The following is a 19345-nucleotide window of genomic DNA, read 5'->3' on the forward strand; positions in this document are numbered from 1 at the left end:
GTGCGCGGAGCGCGTAGTTTATCCCTTTTATATCCGCGTTTGTTTTAACTGCCGGCAACATGATATGCATCTGCATATGCTTGCAATTAACATCTTAATTGATCGGATATTACCGGGATTGTCATTCTGGTGCACTAATGACTAGTGGTCTCGAAGGTTTTCCTAGGTCTGCTCGTCTGCCCTTTTTACCCCTTCTACATTTCATCCTCACTCCAAAGCTAGACGAGTTTTCAAGCAACGCTTCTAAAACTGGGGCTTGTTTATTTAATTTTTTAAACAAACAAGAATAACAATAGCCGCGACACAGAATTACTAGAGCAGAACGCCGAGGCTATAAATAAATAAATAAAATCTAAAGGCTGCAAGGAAGAAAACGCCCGCTCTGCTATGCAGCGGAGGGGACGTGAGTGTTGCGGTGGGCAGAGGAGAGCCAGCCTCAGCTCAGTACCTCGCTGCCATCTCCTAAGTCGCATCTCAGGAATTTTTAGCCCCTGAGAAGAAAATTGCCCTTTACGGTCAGCCGTTGGGGGGGGGATATATATAACATAATATATCTCACATTTCTGAGAGCTTAGAGAAGAGCCCACTATCCCCTTATCCCCCTTATTTTTCTCCTAGCTCCGGAGTACGAACAAAACCCTGTCTGAAAGCATCCTCCCGGGACGTAGCTCGTGTCCTTTCCGAGCCGTGCGGGGGACAGGCAGTTCCCTTCCCCGGCGACAAGCCGAGGAGCCGTGCGCTACCCCCCCGCCGCGTCGTTCCCCGCAGAAGCCGGGGAGGCCTCCGGCAGAAGCGGCCGGCCGGAGCCCAGCCGAGGCGCTCGGGACCCGCGGGAAGCTTTGGAGGCCCGGCCGGGCGGTGCTGGCCTCGGCCTCCTCCATCCCCCAGTCCGAGCGAGCCCAGTCTCAAGCAGAGCCCCGGTGCCCGGCCTCCGTCACTTTCATTACCTCGCTTAAAAACTCGAACCTAGTTAACAGGTAGGGTTAATTTTCCCCGTTATTGTCCTGTTAATCATAGTTTTAATCTCGGTTTTATTTCTACGCCGAGATCAGAGACGCTGCTCCGCTTGACATTTTCCTAATCAAATTCATCTCTTTGTTTAATGGGAAATTGGGGTAAATTCTGCGGTAATTTCATTGCCCTGAAAGAAATCTTTAAATGATTGCCCTCCCCTAGGCCACACAGGACCACACAAGCATCGCTGGAGGATATTACTGACCACTGCCTTTAATTTTTATTGTTTGAATTATGTCTACCAATTGAATCTCCCTCTTATTAGCTTATTTGTTTTCTGCTTTTTTTCTCCCCAAGAGGATAGGTAATAGTTTCTTTTCATAATCGCCTTTTACGAAAGAGCTGACTCTGGCTGCTGGTTCTCGGAAAACAGAAGGAACATTTTGTGTTCAAAGACTGTATTTTTGCCCGTAATAAACACGAGGAATGGATGTGAGTTCCCAGTTACCGGAAAGAAAGGTGACACTTCAAACTAACTTTTATGAGGTTAGAGAAAACAGAGCTTTCAATTAATGCTCATCTGTAATTGCTAACTAATGCTGCGAGAAATATGAAAAGCAAAATCTCGAGTAGCTGGAGACACAGCTGAGGAAAGCCATGTTTATGTTTAAGCCTGTAGGGAAAAGACCTGACAAAAACATCTTGTTTCACGGGAGATTTGCTGTCGCTGTGATGCAGATAGCCTCGGACGGACTTTTGCTATTTTTTTTTTAATTTTTATTTTTCCAGCCACAGCCGGCTTCTGGTTTGGAGGGCGGCGTTTTAATGCAGCGGGTGTCCCCCTGTCTGTGTCTTTACAGGAAATATCACTGCTGAGGAACAGAACGACCCGGAGCTCTGCTTTCACACGCTCCTTTCCGCTCTTTTTTTTTTTTTTTTTTTAATAGGCAATGGGATCGGCCTCGACATCAGAGCTGACCACACCGTAATCTCACTGGCGCAGTCCCCCGGCGGAAAGATGCGGGCTGCTCTGCGTGTGACCGCGCAGCCTCCCGTTCCCATCCATCACTCGCAATCGCGGCTGCCTCGGCCAGCCCGGGGCTCCCCGCCTATGCCAGGGGTTGTCCAGGAGATGGCAGGATTGCCTCAAACATGGCTCGGAAATCTCGCTGCCTGACAGCGCCGCGGCTCAATGGCAGCCCCGGCCGCCTTGCAGTGCATCGTCAGCGTGCCACCACGCATCTGCAGCCGACTTTCTCGAGGTGCCTGCGGACTGCCCGAAGCCAGACGCTCTGCCCCGCAGCCCAACCGCCTCGCCCCCTCCTCGGAGCCCCAGCCGGGGGGGGCAGCCCCGGGAACCGACCCCCGCCGCCCCGGCAGCTCGACGGGCGGCGCTGGCCTCGCCGCCCTCCCGGCCTCTTTCGCTGTGTTTCTGCACGTTGTTCCGAGAGGAGCAGGCGGCTCCTCTCCATCTGGTAGCGATTTGCCAGCCCGCCCGGGCTTCCTCCTGCCCTGGGAAGGGGGTCTCGGCCGTGGCACGGCTGCGCCTGCTGGGAGGCCGGGCAGCGGCCAGGGAGGGAAGGGAGGCTCCGGCGGGGCCCGGCCGGGAAAATCGGCGGGTGAAAACTCCTCGGGATTAATGGGGCCGAAGTATGTGTGCTGGGGGAGGTGCCGGGAGAGAGGAAAAGAAGAATTTAGGGAATCTTTCTCCTGCGGAGAAAACAAGGCTGCACCACCAGATCGGGCTCTCGCAGGCACCGGCGCGACGCGGCCCCGGTCCCGGCTTCCCGGAATCAGCGCAGAAAGCGCCGCTTGCAAGGGAACCGAGTGGGAAATCCTCCGGGTCCGGTCGGGGAAAAGAAACCCCTCAAAAGTGGAGAATGTGCGAGCGGAAGAGAAAGGGGAAGGAAGAGGGCGGAGGCGGCGGAAGATAGCTCCCCGGTGGATGCAGCCGGCCGCCGAGCGGCCGGAGAGCAGCGGCCGCGGAGCTCCGCCGGGAGGACGACGAGGGCCGGATTCGGCCCCAGGGGGCACAGAAAGGCCCCGGGCAGCGGCGAGCCCCGCACAGGGCAGGCAGAACCGGGCCGAGGGGGGAGAGGCGAAAGGCAGGGGGCAGCTGCCCCCCGGCTCCTGCCCCGCGTACTTCTCGCCAGCAGCATTTCTTCCTCGAAATTTCTTTTCCCGGCGAAAAGGCCCACTCGGAACGCCTTTCCCTCCTTCAATGAGACCCTCATCCTTTCCTCCTCTCCTCTCCGAAGGGCCCTGAGAAGATCCCACGCAAGCCTGGAGATCGCAAAACGCCCTGCTGCGAAAAGAAGGCGAATTTCGTCCTCTTTTTATATATATCGAAAAGAAATCGTTTTATTAAAGGCGGTTCAGGAACAGTTTGGCAACATCATTAACAGCTGGGAAGTTCAGCCCATATTTCCAAGACAAAGTAAAAGCAGACTTTAAGACAAGAAGGGAAATAAAAATGGTTTATGGAGAAACAGTCTTACTGTATGTCTTACCCACATACACTGGTAATCAAAGTGTTTAGAGCAATAGGATATTATAATAAATAATACTAGTTCGGAACACACACGTTTTAATAATTAAACGAGGCACATTAACAGAGAGGTACCGCTTCTCTCTCCTAGTAGTTGGCTAGCGTGTCTGCCCACCCTGTGTATATCATAACATGCACACTAGGTTTAAAATAACACAAACTCAGCAAAGTCCTAGCCTTTCGGCCCATATAAATTATGGCATCTTTTGAAACTAATCATTTATTGCTTCTGTCATTAACACCCGTTTAGTTTTGCAAATTAAAAGTTAGCAGTTGAGCTTCACTTCTCCGACCAGGAGGGTTTTTTAAACGCCGTGGTGGGAGGAAGCAGAAGAGCCCCGTGCTTGTCCGGGCACACAGGAGAGAGCGGGCCGGGCGCTTTTCGGGCAAGCTGCGCAGATTTACGCACACCTCTCGGGGCCAGCCTCTCCCGGGCCGTGCCGGGACCCCCGGAGGCGCTCCGCTCCGCGGCCGCGGAGCCCCGCGGAGCCCCGCCGAGAGCCGCCGCCTGCGCGGGCCGCGGAGCGCGGAAGCCTCCGGCTGAAAAAAGAAAGCGCAGCCCCAAAAACCTACACGCCTCGCGAGGGAGCCGGGTCTCTGCCCGGTGCCCCCGAGGAGCTCACAGCGGGTTCTCCCCCGAAAAAGCCCCTCGAAACCCGACCGCGCACGTTACCGCTCCGCGCGGTGCACAGCTCTCTCCGGCTGCCGGCGGGCTCCGCGGGGGCTGGAAGCAGCGCGGCGCTGCACGGGTCCCGCTGCGGCTTTCTTGCCTTCTCCGACGGATATTTTTGTCCCTCGGCACGTTTTGAAGTTTACGGTAGCAAATCAAAACTGACACTTTTTGGCACTGGCTGTTGTTCAGAGACAAAAATTACAGACATCCCCCCCCCAAGAGTTAAACATTTAAGAAAGTTATAACTGTAACCGTTCAACATATTTAAATTCGTTTATACTGGCCTAGAGGGAAGAACAGAAAATATAATTAATATTAATATTATTATTAATATTATTTTTTTAAAAAAAGGAAGAAACAGAACTATAAAGTCAAGGTTTGTCAGCGCTCCCTTCGACCGAGAGAAAAACGCTGACGTTCATGGAAATGGAAAACAAGTCACAAAACTTCGCCACCGCTGGAAGGAGAAAAAAAATTAAATATGTTTTCAAGTCTTTCCAAAAGCCTTTAGCTGGTCGTAAATTGAGTTTATATATCCATCACTGTCCGCAACTAATAGATCAAGAAACGTTGTCTTTCAGTTTGGAGACTATTTTCTTATCCTTCACCCTCCTGTTCTGAAACCAAATGGTAACTTGTCTCTCAGACAGGTTTGTGGCTGCGGATATCCTTCGCCTCTTGTCCTTGTTAATGAACTTGTTAATGGCATATTCATTCTCGAGTTCTTTAAGCTGGAGTTTTGTGTACGGCACTCGCTTCTTTCTCCCACGCCGGTAGACACACATATCTGGCTGGTTTAGTGCAACGTCCCCTATTGTAAAAGACATTATGTGAAAAATTAGAATTTTATTACAGGCGTTTAAAGCTTAACTGATACTTGTTGGGCACTGGTTTTCACGGGCAAATAAATAATGCCAGGCTGTTTACAGTTTATTATTATTTACACGGCCACATTATTGCGCGTTAGTAAAGCACCGAAACCTTGATGGACTGTCATCACTTTTCAGGCATGCATCGCTAGCGAGCATGCAGGACGGCGGGGGCACTGGCTCGGGGCTGAGAGCAGGTCGGTCCTGGCAGCGCACAGACATCCCTTTGGTGTGGGTTTGTTTGCATGTGGTTTGTGCCTGCGTGCCCTCGCTACTCGCAGTCTCTTAAGTGCTCTGGGGCCGGGTCAATCGCCAGCCGGAGAAGCGGAGAAGCGCAAGCCTTCAAGCCATCATCGTCCTGCAAACTGCAAACGTAAATACAAACCGAGGCCCCGTTAGGAGAAGCAGAAGAAGGAGCCCGAGGCCGCCCGGCGCCCGCGGGACGGGGACGCGGGGCCCTGCTGCTAAGTGGCCGGGGGGCACCGGGTCTGTCCCGCGGGGCGGAAAGCACGGGGGGAGCTTTCCTCGGGGTGGGTGGGGGGCAAGGAAGAAATCCGCCGTCCCCCCTCTCTCTCTCCGCTCTGTGCGTGGCTGTGCGGCGTGTCCAGCTCGCCAGGCCGCTCCTCAGCCCCGCGGGGGGGAGGGGACGGGCGGGCGGAGGAGTGCGGGGGGGTTCGGCTCAGCCCGGTTCTCTCCCTCTCGTACCTGGAAAGGACGATTTCCAAAAGTGTGAGCTCTGTGTCTGATCTTTGGCACAGTAAACCTGACTATTCCAGCCATTAGCCAGAGTCCAGGACTGATAGCCCTCCATTGATATGTATGTTTCGTGTCTCGGTTCCCCAGAGCCAAACGTTGAGACCATGTCTATGTACCCAGGAACGTGCTGGTAGGGGGTTGTATAGCCCTGGTAGAAGGACACTTCCTTCGCCCTGGAGGAGACTTCATTGGCGGGGACACTCGTGCTGGTCAGACTGGAGACGTCCATGTACTTTTCCACGGGAAAGCCGCCAATGGAGGCATGGGGGGGAGACTTCAGGGCGTTCTGCTGGATCCCAACCCGTGGGACATCCTGCAGCTATAGTATCCATTGCCAAAGTGATACCCATAGCCGAGCGCGGGGGCGGCGGGCGGCGCGCCGGAGCCCGGGCAGTCCTTGGCCGGGGGGTCTGCCCGCGCCGCCGCCCCCGGCCGCTCCCCTCCGCCGCCGTAAGCGAACCCCGAGGCGGCGGCGGCGGCGGCGGCGGCGGCGGCCGCGCGGCCCGTGTGCGCCGCCCCGAAAACGGGCGAGGAGAGAAAATTACGGCACTGCCCGGGGGCGCCGCCGCCGCCACCTCCGCCTCCGCCGCCGCCTCCCCCGCCGCCGCCGCCGCCGCTGGTGTCGCCGCGCAGTCCGTCCATCTCCCAGCTCGCTGCCTTGCTCATGGCCTTGCACATCGCGGGCGGCGGCGCGGTCCCCGGCCGGGCATGGTGCAAATTGTTATTTGCCTCCAACAGGTTGGATCCTGGCGGTACGTTTATAAAAACGAAGTCCACGTTGGGGGGGGGGGGGCGGGGGTGGGGGCGGCCGGCTCCAGATTAGTTTGCCGCAGCCCGGGGGGCTGCTCATAGGCTGCCGGCGGAGCATGTGACCGTCCCGCCGCCCGCACTGCCCCTTTCGCCGCGCAGCCCCCGGCCCGCACCGACGGCGCCCCCCCGACGCCGCGCTCCCGCCCCGCCGCGGCCCCGGCGCTGGGGAGGGGCCGGGCGGGCGGGCGGCGGCGGCGATGCCCCTCCGGGCCGGCCTCGCCCCCGCCGCTTTCATCCCCCCCGCCCGCCTCGCCGCGGCTTCAAAAGGGCCAGCGGTGGACCCTCGATCCTCCGCTGGCCCTTTTCAAGCCGCGCGCCTCGGGGGTCTTCCCTCCCCGGTTGCCCGCAGCCCGGCGACCCTCGGCGTCCCCTCCCCGCGGCACAGCGACACCTCCCCGAGCCTATTGTTGCGGCCGAGGCGGGGGGAGAAGCCGCCACGGCCTCTGCAGCCCATCCTCCGGTCCTCCTCTCTTTCTCTCCTTCCCGGCTTTGTCGTAGGGTCCTACCCGCCTGCCCCACCGAGCGCTCGCCCGTGGCAGACGTCCCCCCCGACCCCTCACCCCTCGTCCCCTTGCTGCCAGCCGGCAGAGCCGCGGGGCGCGAGGCCTGGCGCTCCTTAGCCGTGGCAGCCCGTCCCCTCGCAGCGCCACCCGTGTGGCGGTGAGGCCGCCTGGTCAGGACAGCGGGCCCTAGCGCTGACGGTTGCTCTAGGGTGACTTTCCGACACTGGGGCAAATCCTCCTGCCGTCTCTCGCCGCTGTCCCGCTGAGTCGGGATGGAAGCCGCAGGAGCGCAAGGAGCCGGAAAGGGAGCGCGCTCCGAAGACGAGCCCGGGCCCCCGTGGGCCACGTCCCGCCGCTCCGCGGGCTCTTAACGCGCTCCCTCCCGGGCAGGGAACTGCGAGACTCCGAGAAGGAGGCAGCCGGGGCCGTGCTCGCTGGCCTGGCGGTGGCTCAGACCCGGCAGAGGCGAGGGGGAGCCGCGGTGGAGCCGCGGCCCGTTGCCGGCACCGCGGCCGCCCCGGGCCCGTCCTCCGCAGCCGGCCTGCGGCGGGGCCGAGCAGCGGCAGCCTCCGGGCCCGGGCTTGGTGGAGCTTTGTGGCCGCTGCAGTGACCCCCGGCAGCTTGTGGGAGCGGGGTGAGGAATGGCAGAGAGGGGCCGGCAGTCACAGCAACAACCGGATGGTAAACACAAGTTCACGTTCATTAGCTCTACCCACTTGTAATTGCCGTTAATCTTTCGTAATCAGCCAAGAAGGGGAAGAAGTGAGCCAGGCGTGATTACGTGTCTCGCTCGGATTTACGCCGAGGCAGCATTCAGTTCAGGACACGAAGCCCCGCATAATTAGGAGGAAGGTTTGTCGGGGCACGAGTTTCTCATCCTTTTACGTCCCTGCACGCAGCTTTCTAGTGAAACCATTGCTAACACAGTGAAGTTCTGAGGAACGATGGACTCTGTTTCTCTGGACATCTTTCCAGTTGCACTTCCATCTCCCGTTGTGTTTCCTCTTGCGATGAACTTTTCTCTCCCGTCACGACATTTTTCATCAGGCCGCCGAAAGAAAAAACTCCTAAAGCCCAACGTTTCGGGGCCGTTTGAGCTCCCTGACATCAAAGCAAACCCCGGTGCCGCCGCACGGACGCCCGAGGAGGACGACAGCCCCGCCGAGCCCTCTGCTCCAGCGAGACCCCCTCGGTAGCCGGGGGAGCGGGGCCTTCGGGCGGGTTTACGACCAACAAGTCACTAACGAGCCTTTTTGTGCGAGGTGTAGAAAACAGCACTGCCCTGCGCAAAACAACACCAACAAGCCCGGGAGCCGAGGTCGGAGACCTGAGAGCATCCACGGTGTCCGTGGGGCAGGGCGCGCCCCGCACCCCGGGGGCCGTGCGGCGGCTTCGGCCCGGGCTGCCCGTGGAGGCCGGACCTCCCCCGGCCTCGCTGCGGGACTGCCTCCCTCTGCCCCCCGGGGACTCCGCGGGTGCCCAGCGCTCCCGGAGCTGCAAGGCATGTTCCACTCACACGCTGCACAGGAAACTGCGTAACACCAGAAACTGGGCAGCATCCCTACAGAAAAGTGCTATGCTCTCCTCCCGAAAGAAAAACCCGATTTTATTCTTCTTCTTTTTTTTTTTTTTTCCGTGAAATTATCTAATTTCCCCAAATACTTTTGCTAGGGTCTAGCAGAGTTAGGAATGCACTCAAAGTTTTAGCACTGAATTTTAGTATTGGTTGTCTGTACTTTCCAAGTTGTTTCCCAGGGAAAAAAAAAAAAGACTCATTTTTTATCACCTTCCTTGCTAGGATTTGCCGTTGGTAACTGTAACTTTAGAAATCACTTCTCTTGTGAACGTTTGCTGCAGAACTATACACATTTACACATTTATGCGTAGTCGTCCAGGGAAGCAGAGGATACAAACGAAGAGAAAACTATCCATTTATATTTTCGACAAACTTTCCCCCATACCCACTGCTTTCCGTTGTTATCTTTTAACTTGGGTGAACTTTTAATAGCTAAACAGACGACAGTTTATTTTTTCCTAGTACTTAAATAATAATAATAATAAATAATTAAGCACCAGTTACGATAATGAAAGATTTAACAGCAAGCAGGGGGAAAATTGTCAAACTATTTTTTCCCTCCAAATCCGTGTCATAGTGTCCCATCTCTTTATTTACTTCTGCTTTAAAAAATCCATTCCGAGGGCGAAAAAGTTGTCTCGGTACCCCCTGCACGGCCCCCGCGCAGCGGGTTCACCCCGGCGGGTGCTGAACTTGAGCCTTGGGGTCACGGCCGGCGCTGGCCGCCCTCCGACTCCCCCCTCTGCTGGGAGGCAGCACCGGGGCGACTCCGGCCTGGGACGAGCTCCTCGACCCCGCCGCAGCTGAGGCTGAAGGGAAACACCAGCCGAGTACCTTTCCGACCGCAGTAGCGCTTTAGCTTTTAAATTAAAATCTGTTCGCTCGCAGGGCCGGCCGCAGAGGACTTCCCGCAACCATTAACCCCGCAAAGCCGGAGGGTCGCTGCCCAGGGGTCGTGCCACTCGGGGACGCACTGGGGTCGCCTCCTCCGCCGTCTCCCCGAGGGGCAGGGGCGGACAGCGGGGCCGCGGGCACCCGGCCGAGCCCCCCGACACCGCCCGCTCGGAGCGGCGGGGCCCGGCGGCCTCCGGCGGAGCAGGGCGCAGGCAGCGCCACCGCGCAGCTCCGCGCAGCGCCGCCAGGTGGCGCCGCCGCCCCTGCCGCCGCCCGCCGCGGGCACTGCGCGGGGCGCTCCGCTCCGCCGGGTCCCGGGGCAGCCCCAGTGCCGCCGCCTGCTCGGGCCCCCCAGCCCTAAAAAGCCCAGAGCGGCCACATCTCGGCCGTCCCCATCACCCCCCCGAGCCTGGCACCCGCTCCCCAGGCATCCCGCGGGGCTGGCCCCGGAGGCGCTGCGCGGCCGCGGATGTCCCGGCGGAACTGCGCGCAGCCCCGGGGCCCGGCTGGCAGCCTGCCCCGCCGAGCAGGAGGAAGCAGCTTGCCCTGTCCGTCTTCCCGAGAGCCCCGTGACTGGTTAAATGTTGACCGAGATGCTGTTCGGTTGGCTTAATATGAGCTGCGTTTCAATTAAGTTGTGATTTTTTTTTTCCCCGGCTAACGTGTAATAAAAGAGGACTGAAAATATTCTTTGATGCCTCGAGGAATAACTTTCAAGGTAAAAAGAAAAAGAAGTTTGGCCATAGTCCTGAGCAGCTCTTTAAACTTATAAGAACAACTGAGTAAACAGAGTCTAAAAAAACTTCGCATATTTCGGCAGTCTCTGTAACTTCCTCCCCGTTTGCCCACTAATGTCACTGTGATGCCGGAGGTTCTCTAGGCTGAGCGGCTGGTTTTGACGGACCATAAACAAACGACGAAAGATTTTTCGGTTGTGCTATTGTTTGGGGGAAAAAAATATCCACAAACAAAAACAAAACAAGAAAAACACTGATAAACATTGGTTCAGTAAATACATCTGGTATGCTGGGAATATAAATATCGGATGACTAGTTTATTAGTGGGTTGAAGGTTTAACTGATTAACTGCACGGGGGAACATTTTTCTTGCCCAACATCTTAGTGGAAGATTATTAGGGTCCTTTATGGCATGCTATTTCCCTTGCATAGGAATGTAGCCATGCCTTGAGATACTTCGTACATAAACTAAGGAATCAGAATTATTTAAAAGGTGCAAAACACAAACCAACACTAATAAAGATCATTCACAGCCTCACTTGCGTGTAGCCTGCTCTTCTCACACCGGGACCTTTCAGACAGGCTGCCCCCCAGCAGCACAGCACTAAAAGCGTCCCCCCCCGTTCCCGTGCCGCGGTGACCCCCCAGAGCCCCGGGTCGTGCCGGGCTGGGCTGCGCGCCCCCTCCACCGCGCCGGGGATGTGGCTGCGCCTTCCGAGAGGCCCGGGGAAGATGCTCGCCCTGCTACAGCGTTTAAGAAAACAGACGAGGGCGCCAAACGACAGCAATAAACCCCGCCGCAGGCTTCCGCTCCGCCGGCGCGGCCGGGCCGCCGGGGCCGCGGGCAGCTGCGGGGGGAGCAGGGCCTCCAGCACCCCGGTACCGGCGGCTCTGCCCGCCCCGGTCCGCAGCTCCCCGACACCGGCGCGGTGTGGCCGCGGTGGATGGCAGCCGAGACAGGGGGTAGCCGCGGGGACACCACCGTGCCCGCCCGCGGTGCCGGCAGCGCGGTGCCGGGGTCCCGGTGCCCGGTGCGGGGGCTGCCCGCTGCCCCGCCGCCCCGTCCCACACCGCCGCCGCGCCCGCGGGCAAGGAAAAGTTGATATTTACTTTTGTCTGGTTTTGGGGCTGTAAAACGCAGGACACCACACTGCAGTCTAAATTCACATTTCAAAGGGCTGACATAAAACGCTCATTAATGGAAGGCTGGATTTTGCAAACAACGCCTAGAATGTTTCCTAAATATTTTGTGGAATGTTTAGGGAGACTTTAACACGTTATTAAAAAAAAAAAAAAATCTGACAAGTATCCCATTTTCGAGCTATGAATCATGCGCAAGAGCACAAGAACTTAGGAGATGTGTGTGACTAACATTAGCGGGAACAGCTCTCCTCGAAAAAAATCGACCCCGCTTTTAATCACAGGAAACGTTGGGGTGTTTCTCCGGGCGATCAAACCCTCGGGTTCTCAGGGTCTAAATACTAGATGATGTGGGTGAAAAAAATCACGGAGAGAATAAAGGCTGGGCAGCTACCGAAGAGCACTCCAGAGATGCTAACGACAAAGGATTTATCTTCGTTTAAATGGTTGCCATCAGCGTCATTATTACTAGCAAAGTTATCACTGAAGGGAGACTTTCCGACTGTCACGTCTGCCGAGCGTGGTAGCCCGTGTCCCCTGCAGCTCCCAGACGCTGCACTCCACATCACCCGGAAAAGAGCGGAGGGATGAGCTAACCGAGCCACAGGTAACTTTGGAGACAGGGGGTTGGAGGTGATATCCCGGCTGCTTCCGTGCCTGCAGACAATAAAGCCGCGTATCGCCTATTTCTATGACTTCTGATAATAATACTTTTAAGTGGGGAGACTTTATTGGCGGTGGGGAGGGAAGAAGGAAAGGGCTGGAGAGAGAAACCCGCCGCCAGGATGAGACGGCACGGCGGCGGGGTGTTTTAAATCACGGACGCATTTAATGCCCTTCGGTTCTTCTCTCCGCTAGCAGAGCGTACGAGAGCGAGCATTGTCCCAGAAGGGGAGAAAAATCGCAGGCTAGCTTCGTCGAGAAACGGGATTACAGAAAGTAGGAAGGAGATCGTGTTTAAAGTCGCAACGAAGAAAAGATATTAGAAACGAGGAGTTCTATTTCAGTTTCCAGGAGACTGCTGTAGGTCCGCTTGAACCGGCGTGTGCCGGCAGCAGCGGGCTTATAAAGTCTGTGTAGGGTTCGCGAGTGTGAGGGGTGCATGAGGGTTATGGAGTAATTCCTAAATAAAAGTACTAATGCAGTCGGAAAAATGGGAGGGAAGAGAAAATAGATGTCAGCGGCAGGGGATTCTCGGTCCGTCGCTCCTCTCCCAACGTTTCCTCGCGTTCGCGATCTAAAATCCGCCCTTAGAGATAATAATAAAGAAAAGCGTTATCTAATATTTAGCATGTAGTTCTGTCCGAGGACAAATGAGAAAGAAGCTGCATCATTAGGACCTAAAAGGCAACAAAACAAAAATCAGAGCATAATGATGCACCTAAATGAAGGGGGAAATGTTGCACAGCTCATTTTATTAATCAGACTGTCAATTTCACCCCAGAGGCCAAACCCCAGAGCAATTCAAGCAAGATCTGATCAAGCAAAGGACAAGAGCTTTACTCCTCACTTCTTGTCTTTCTTTCTTTCCACCTGGATATATTTGTCTGCTCAGAAGCCGCCTTCATTATCCACTGACAGGAGCTTGTATTTATTTGCTTATAAACCTGTTACAATAAATGATTATTCGAACAGCGTCATTCGTACCTTAATGACGAGCACTACTTTTTGATGAATGACATTTCGGGCTAGAAAGGATGTATGGGTCATTTTGACCAGTCATTCCCTCGCTTTGGCATCCCACAATTTTTACGCCTCCCTCAAAAAGAGATAATAATATTTAGAGACACTTGCCGGGCTGAATGTGAATTAGCCCCTGCTGCAGCTCATCATTAGTACAGGACCAGCCCTGCAACTTTGACATTTTTTATAAAGCTGAGATGATGGAAAGAATAAGAAAAGAGATGATCCTGATGGAGAGAGGGCTGCACAGCCCTACAGCTGGCAAAAGGCTCTCGAATTTGTCAGACTCAGCTGGAAATGCGGTGCTGGAGGCCCTTGAAAATTCTCAGCACAGTGGTCGCCTCAGCCCGAGACTAACTTCCGCCTCCCTGCACAGCGCGATAGGGGACATCTCCGCCAAAGGCAATTCGAAATAGACACTTTATTCAATCTTCAGCACCCGAGCAGCGAAAGCGCCGTCTCGTCCGAAATCCCGCCGTCGGAAAGCAGGAAGAAATCAGCCTTTATTCGGAAGTTGCTCAAGAGGCAGATATGAACAGTGATGTGGAGGTGGGCTGCTCCGCACTCCGCTCCCCGGCCAGCCTGACTTCCTCCCAGCTGAAGGAAAACAGTAACAAAGGTAACTCTTCGTTTCTCATCTCCATCTAAGCCCTGCGCTTTGCCAACCGGGTTTAAAAAGCCAAGCGAACCCACCGACACCGCCAAAGTTGCTCGCCTCTGCAAACGGCGCTCTCTCTTCTGCCGAGACAGAGCTGGAGGCTGTAAAATATTATTGTGATTGCTGCGCTATCCCGATAGCCGGGACACTGCCCGGGCAGCTCCTCTGCGGGTGCGTGTGTGTGTGTGCGTGCCCAGCTCCATCGGTATGTAGATAGATATCCAGAATAGCTGTGGGCACGAACATCCACCCACCTGGATTTAGGGGAACCTTTCTCCTTATTTTTCCTCGCGCCCTTGGAGCCCTCTGCGTCCCTCAAGCCGTGTATATGTGTGTGTGTATACATACATACATAGATTAAATTAGAGAGAGAGGGAGAAGGGCGAGGAAACTATCCATATTTGTCTGCGTTTGTCCTTCTCTGTGTATATGCAACGTGTCATCCCGTGTCCATTTAAGAGTAACTGGGCATTGTTCACTTTTCCTCTGTTTATAACGGAGGAGCTGGAACAGCCCCGTCTCGTTCCCGCTTTGCGGGGCATGGTGATGGACGATGGCTGTTATTATCGCTGTAACTGGGGCGGGAGGGGGGGGGAGCCAGGTGAGCGGTGGATTTCCTAGGGGCCACAGTGCATGCCTTTTCCCTCAAATGTGCCAAAGAAAGGAAGGGATCCTCGACGGAATGCGCGAGAAAAATTGGCGCTAGGGCTGCTCATACTCGGTTCGTCTCAAACGAAACCGAGCCCCTCCAAGGGCGAAAGGCGAGAGGAGAGCCCAGGGCTCCCGGCAGCCCGGCCGAGCCCCCGCACGCCCTTCCCGGGGCTCGGCGGCTCCCGGCGCTGCCGCTTTGTAGCCACACGAACCGCCCGGTTTGCTCGCAATAAGGCGGCTATGCGACACAAAATAATAAAAAAAATAAAAAAGAAAGAAAGAAAAAAGACCCCCAAAATAGCCCCCCCCCCACCCCTACCCCCCCCCCAAAAAAAAGAAAAAAAAAGAAAGAAAGGAAGAAAAAAGCCCACCCAGACCCAAGCGTATCGATCCTGTGAAGGGCAGCAATTTGTCCGGGTGACAGCTCGCGGGAAGGCCGCGCGGGCCGGGACTGCCCCGGCCGCTTTGACGGTGCGCTCGCCCCGCAGGCTACGCGGAGAGCAGCCCCGCGCCCAGCGCCCCCGCCGCCGCCGCCGCCGCCCCCGCCGCCGGCCTGGGCAGCCTGCACAGCACCAGCGCGCTGGGCGGCTCGGCGGCGGGGGCCGACCAGGTGCGGCGGTACCGCACCGCCTTCACCCGCGAGCAGATCGCCCGCCTGGAGAAGGAGTTTTACCGGGAGAACTACGTGTCGCGGCCGCGGCGCTGCGAGCTGGCCGCCGCCCTCAACCTCCCCGAGACCACCATCAAGGTACGGCGCACCCCGCTCCCCAAACTTGCCGCTTGCCTTGTCTTTATTTTTAGTTTCCTCGGTGGAATTTATTGAGCTAGCGCGTTTCCTAAAGAGAAGAGGGGAGAGAAAATAAACGCAGCTGGTACCCGGGGAGGGGAGGTGGGGGCAGAGGCAGAGGGACGAGCGCGTCAGTACCGGAGGTCACGGTCCTCCGTGGAGGGGGAGGGGAGGGTTCGAAGGGAAAACGTTTGCTGCGGATCGAAGGGATCCTCCCCGGGCACAGGCTCAGCCGGTTGCTTCGGGCGGGCGAGGGACGGAGGCGTCGGTGCCCGCCGGTGCCTCGGCCCGGGAGGCCGGGAGCGGGCCGGGAGCGGGCTGCGGGCTGCGGGCTGGGGGCTGCGGGCTGCGGAGCGGAGCTGAGGCCGCGCTGTGCTTTTGTCCCCGCCAGGTGTGGTTCCAGAACCGGCGCATGAAGGACAAGCGGCAGCGCCTGGCCATGTCGTGGCCCCACCCGGCCGACCCCAGCTTCTACACCTACATGATGACCCACGCGGCCGCCACGGGCAGCCTGCCCTACCCCTTCCACTCGCACGTCCCGCTCCACTACTACCCGCACGTCGGGGTCACCGCCGCCGCCGCCGCTGCCGCCGCCTCGGGCGCCGCCGCCGCGCCCTTCGCCACCTCCATCCGCCCGCTGGACACCTTCCGCGCCCTCTCGCACCCCTACTCGCGCCCGGAGCTGCTCTGCAGCTTCCGACACCCCGGCCTCTACCAGGCGCCGGCCGCCGCCGCCGCCGGCCTCAACAGCAGCGCGGCCGCCTCGGCGGCGGCGGCGGCGGCGGCGGCTGCGGCGGCGGCGGCGGGGTCGGGGCCGCCGGGGGGCTCGGCGCCCTGCTCCTGCCTCAGCTGCCCACAGCAGCCAGACGGCGGCGGCGGCGGCGGCGGCGGCCTCGGCGCTGGGCTCGCGGGGCGCCGCCGCCACCGACTTCCCGTGCACCGCGGCCGCGCAGCGCTCCGAAAGCGGCTTCCTGCCCTACTCGGCCGCCGTGCTCAGCAAGGCCGCCGTCGCCTCGCCGGACCAGCGGGAGGAGGCGCCGCTCACCAGATAACTACCCCGGCCCGCGCCCGGGGCGGGGGGCGTTTTGTAGGGGGGGCGGGAGGGCGGCGGCGGCGGCTCCGGGACGGGGTGCGCCCCGGGCCCGGCCGCCGGTTCCCCCGGCGTGACTGGCGCTGACCGCCCCGTCGCGGCGGGGAGCGGGGCTCGGCGGAGAGGGCGCTCCGCGTCCCTGCGCACCCGCGGAGGCGCCCCTGAGGTGCGCGGAGCGGCCCCGCGCCGCCCGACGGCCGGCTCGGCGGGGCTGCGGGCCGCCGGGGAAGGGGGCCGGCCCGAGGAAGGTGTTTGTGTTCCTTTCTTACATTCTTTCCCCCCCTTTTTATTATTATTATTATTATTGTTTCGGTCTGAGTTGGAATAAATGGGAAATGTCTCGCGTATTTTACGCACGGAAAGCGGTAGCTAACGAGGCTGCTGCGACGGGCCAGTAACGGGAAGGGAGGTGGGAGATTGACAGCATTGGGAGAGGCATTTTTTTAAGCTCGTGCTTTCCAGCTACCACAGCCCACGCTACCTGGGAAATACTTGAATCTCTCTAGGTGTAGGATGTTGTCCTGAAGCATTTACTTTACAGACACTTTGCTAAATTTGATTTTTTTCTCTTAGCGTGTTTCTCTTCTTTGGGTAAAACGGCTCTCGGATTTATTTCTCACACATCTCTGTCGCCTCTTTGCCTCTGAAAAGCCACCGCTGGGTAACTGAGACCTGCTATACCAAACCACTGCTACTGGAGGGACTTCCTTGAACTTGAAGAAAGGCACATCAAAAACCACCAGTGTTACTGCCATGTCAATTTTGATGCTAATAATGTGCAGATTATGACGAAAATTGCCAATCATGTTCTCTGATGGACCTCCTTTGAATGTGGAATTGGAAAAAAGTTCCCCGCACAGAGACCTGCTGTCAAGTACTAACAACCCGCTAAGGGAAGTCATTAGAAGAGACAGATAAGAGACTTGGTACATAAAACATTGTTCTTGGTGCATAGAATGTATGTTATTTAATGTTATATCTGTTACCTGAAGTGATTTCGAACAAGAAAGCCACTTTCTTATCATCTCAATTGCCAATTTTCATTTTGGTAACTTGGACGCCCCGGGTAGACTTTTCTCTGTTAAGTTGATATTCCACCAATGTGAAGAGCCTCATTAAATCAAACCCAGATATTTCCATAATGCTCCCTACAGAGCCACTTCACTCTTCACATAATGAGATTTTTCTGAAGAGTTGAAGCCCTCATCTAACTTGCTATTGCTTGTTTAGGCCCTGTGTGAATGTGAACACACACACACACACACACACGTACGCTCTCTCTCTCTCACACACACAAAAGTCTATTATATATTTCGAAAAAGTGTCCTGAAATACTTCTATTTTTAAGACACTGGATTTTTTTTTTCATATTCTAATAATTAACTTTCAGGAAACGATTTTAAAGGCTATGCTGTTTTGTTCAGTGAACATAAATCGTAGTGTTGTTTTTTTTTTTTTTGTCAAGCGGGACAGATTTCTTGGGCGGGGGTAGGGAAGGGCTAAGGAAGAAAAATCCCAAGGCTTCTGGAGCGGATTCCTGACAAGACGTGTACATTTACGGTTTAGAGAACTTTAAAGTGCGCTAGAAGATACCTAACCCATCAATCTCTCATTTTGTAAAGAACAAATAGCAAGACTACTTATGTAAAAATATTGATTATACCAGCTGTTGTTCACTGAGTTTACATTTAAATTTTTTATTAATATATAATTTAAGGCTAAAGAAACTAGACCAAAACGTAGCACTCTTTTACCAGCTTAACCTTTTCGATTGTTGGAATCATTTGTTACGATCACGCAAGTATTGGATGTATATACGACGATTTTGGCAATAATGTTTACATTTTTCCAAAATATATATATATGTCTATGAAATGATCGATGAGGACGCTGGTTGGTAAAATTAACATAAATTCGTTTTATGTTAGGTCCGTTGGACCTGGTTATTATATGAAACTGTAAATAAAGTCTTTGTGCTTTAAATATTGCTGGCTGTACGAACTCACTGTAAAATATTTTACAAATGTGCAATAATTATAAAGCTTTGTATATTACGTTATTTATTGTGTTTGGTCATGTAAAATAAATGTTATTTAAATCAAAGCGAGGTTATTTGTTTAAGAGGCTGCAAAACATTGCGTACTGATGTTTGTTTTTAAATATGGCATCCAGGGTTATGAGAACTTCTTAAAACAACATATTTAAATGCCTTTTAATACACATATCAGATGGATTAATTCATACTAATCAGTATTTTTACTGCGAATGCTGTGCATTACTCATGTTTATAGCAGATGTGTAATAAGTCCAAACATTGGTTTAACATTAATTGGCTGGCTAAACAGATGTATGTTTACAAATATTCTATAGATATTCTATAAGGAAAACGGCGAAGAGGAATTATTTCGTCCACTCTTTATGCTTTTGTCCGTTTCTGGGCTTCCCATTTAGCCGCGAAAATATTAATCGTCCTTCATTCCGGGAAAGGTGCGCCTTTAATCTCGTGTCGAAAAGGCACCCAACAAAATCCTCGGGCTTTTTTTAGCGCCGAGCGCTCTTTACATTTGTCAGGCAAAATGATGCTGCGACTCTTTCTCGGAACAAAACCTGCAAACGCGGCAAAGATTTTCAAAGCTGTTTCTTCTTTTTTCAACCCCACACCCTTCGCGCTTATCCCAACTGTTCGTATATTTACAGATCGGCCGTAAAATCGATATTTCGATGGAAAAATGCAAGAGTCAATGGTGTGTGCAAAGCAGTCTATTTCTATTCGATTTGAAAACCAAGATGTCCCTTCCACGAAATTTTCTTTCACCAACTGCTCACCCTGGCATTAATTACAACGACGTGGAAACTATTGGGAATACGAAGGCTGCTATCACAAGCCATTTTGGCCCTGTAATTTACCATTATTATTGCATTAGCTCTAAATGATACAAGCTGATACTGTCTTTAATTGCAGTTTGGTTAAATATATACTGGAGTGATCCCTGGGGCTTTTCTTAGATTCCCTTTT

At 55.1% G+C, this 19345-nt stretch overlaps 2 protein-coding genes across 2 annotated transcripts; one reads left to right on the plus strand and one right to left on the minus strand.

The window, feature by feature from the left end:
* Nucleotides 1-2470: 2470 nt before the first annotated feature.
* On the minus strand, nucleotides 2471-6442 carry HOXD13 (homeobox D13). Its single transcript, XM_035567566.2, is given in 4 exon segments — nucleotides 2471-4986; nucleotides 5750-6100; nucleotides 6103-6381; nucleotides 6415-6442. Coding segments are annotated over 4 exon segments (909 nt in total). The 3' UTR covers nucleotides 2471-4735.
* Nucleotides 6443-11385: 4943 nt separating this feature from the next.
* On the plus strand, nucleotides 11386-16291 carry EVX2 (even-skipped homeobox 2). The gene is given in 7 exon segments (XM_035567439.2): nucleotides 11386-12067; nucleotides 12905-13545; nucleotides 13548-13643; nucleotides 13646-13762; nucleotides 14941-15200; nucleotides 15631-16092; nucleotides 16094-16291. Coding segments are annotated over 6 exon segments (1338 nt in total). The 5' UTR covers nucleotides 11386-12067; nucleotides 12905-13340.
* The last annotated feature ends 3054 nt before the right edge of the window (nucleotides 16292-19345 follow it).

This window comes from Cygnus atratus, chromosome 6, assembly GCF_013377495.2.
Source record: "Cygnus atratus isolate AKBS03 ecotype Queensland, Australia chromosome 6, CAtr_DNAZoo_HiC_assembly, whole genome shotgun sequence".
Taxonomy (NCBI): domain Eukaryota; kingdom Metazoa; phylum Chordata; class Aves; order Anseriformes; family Anatidae; genus Cygnus; species Cygnus atratus.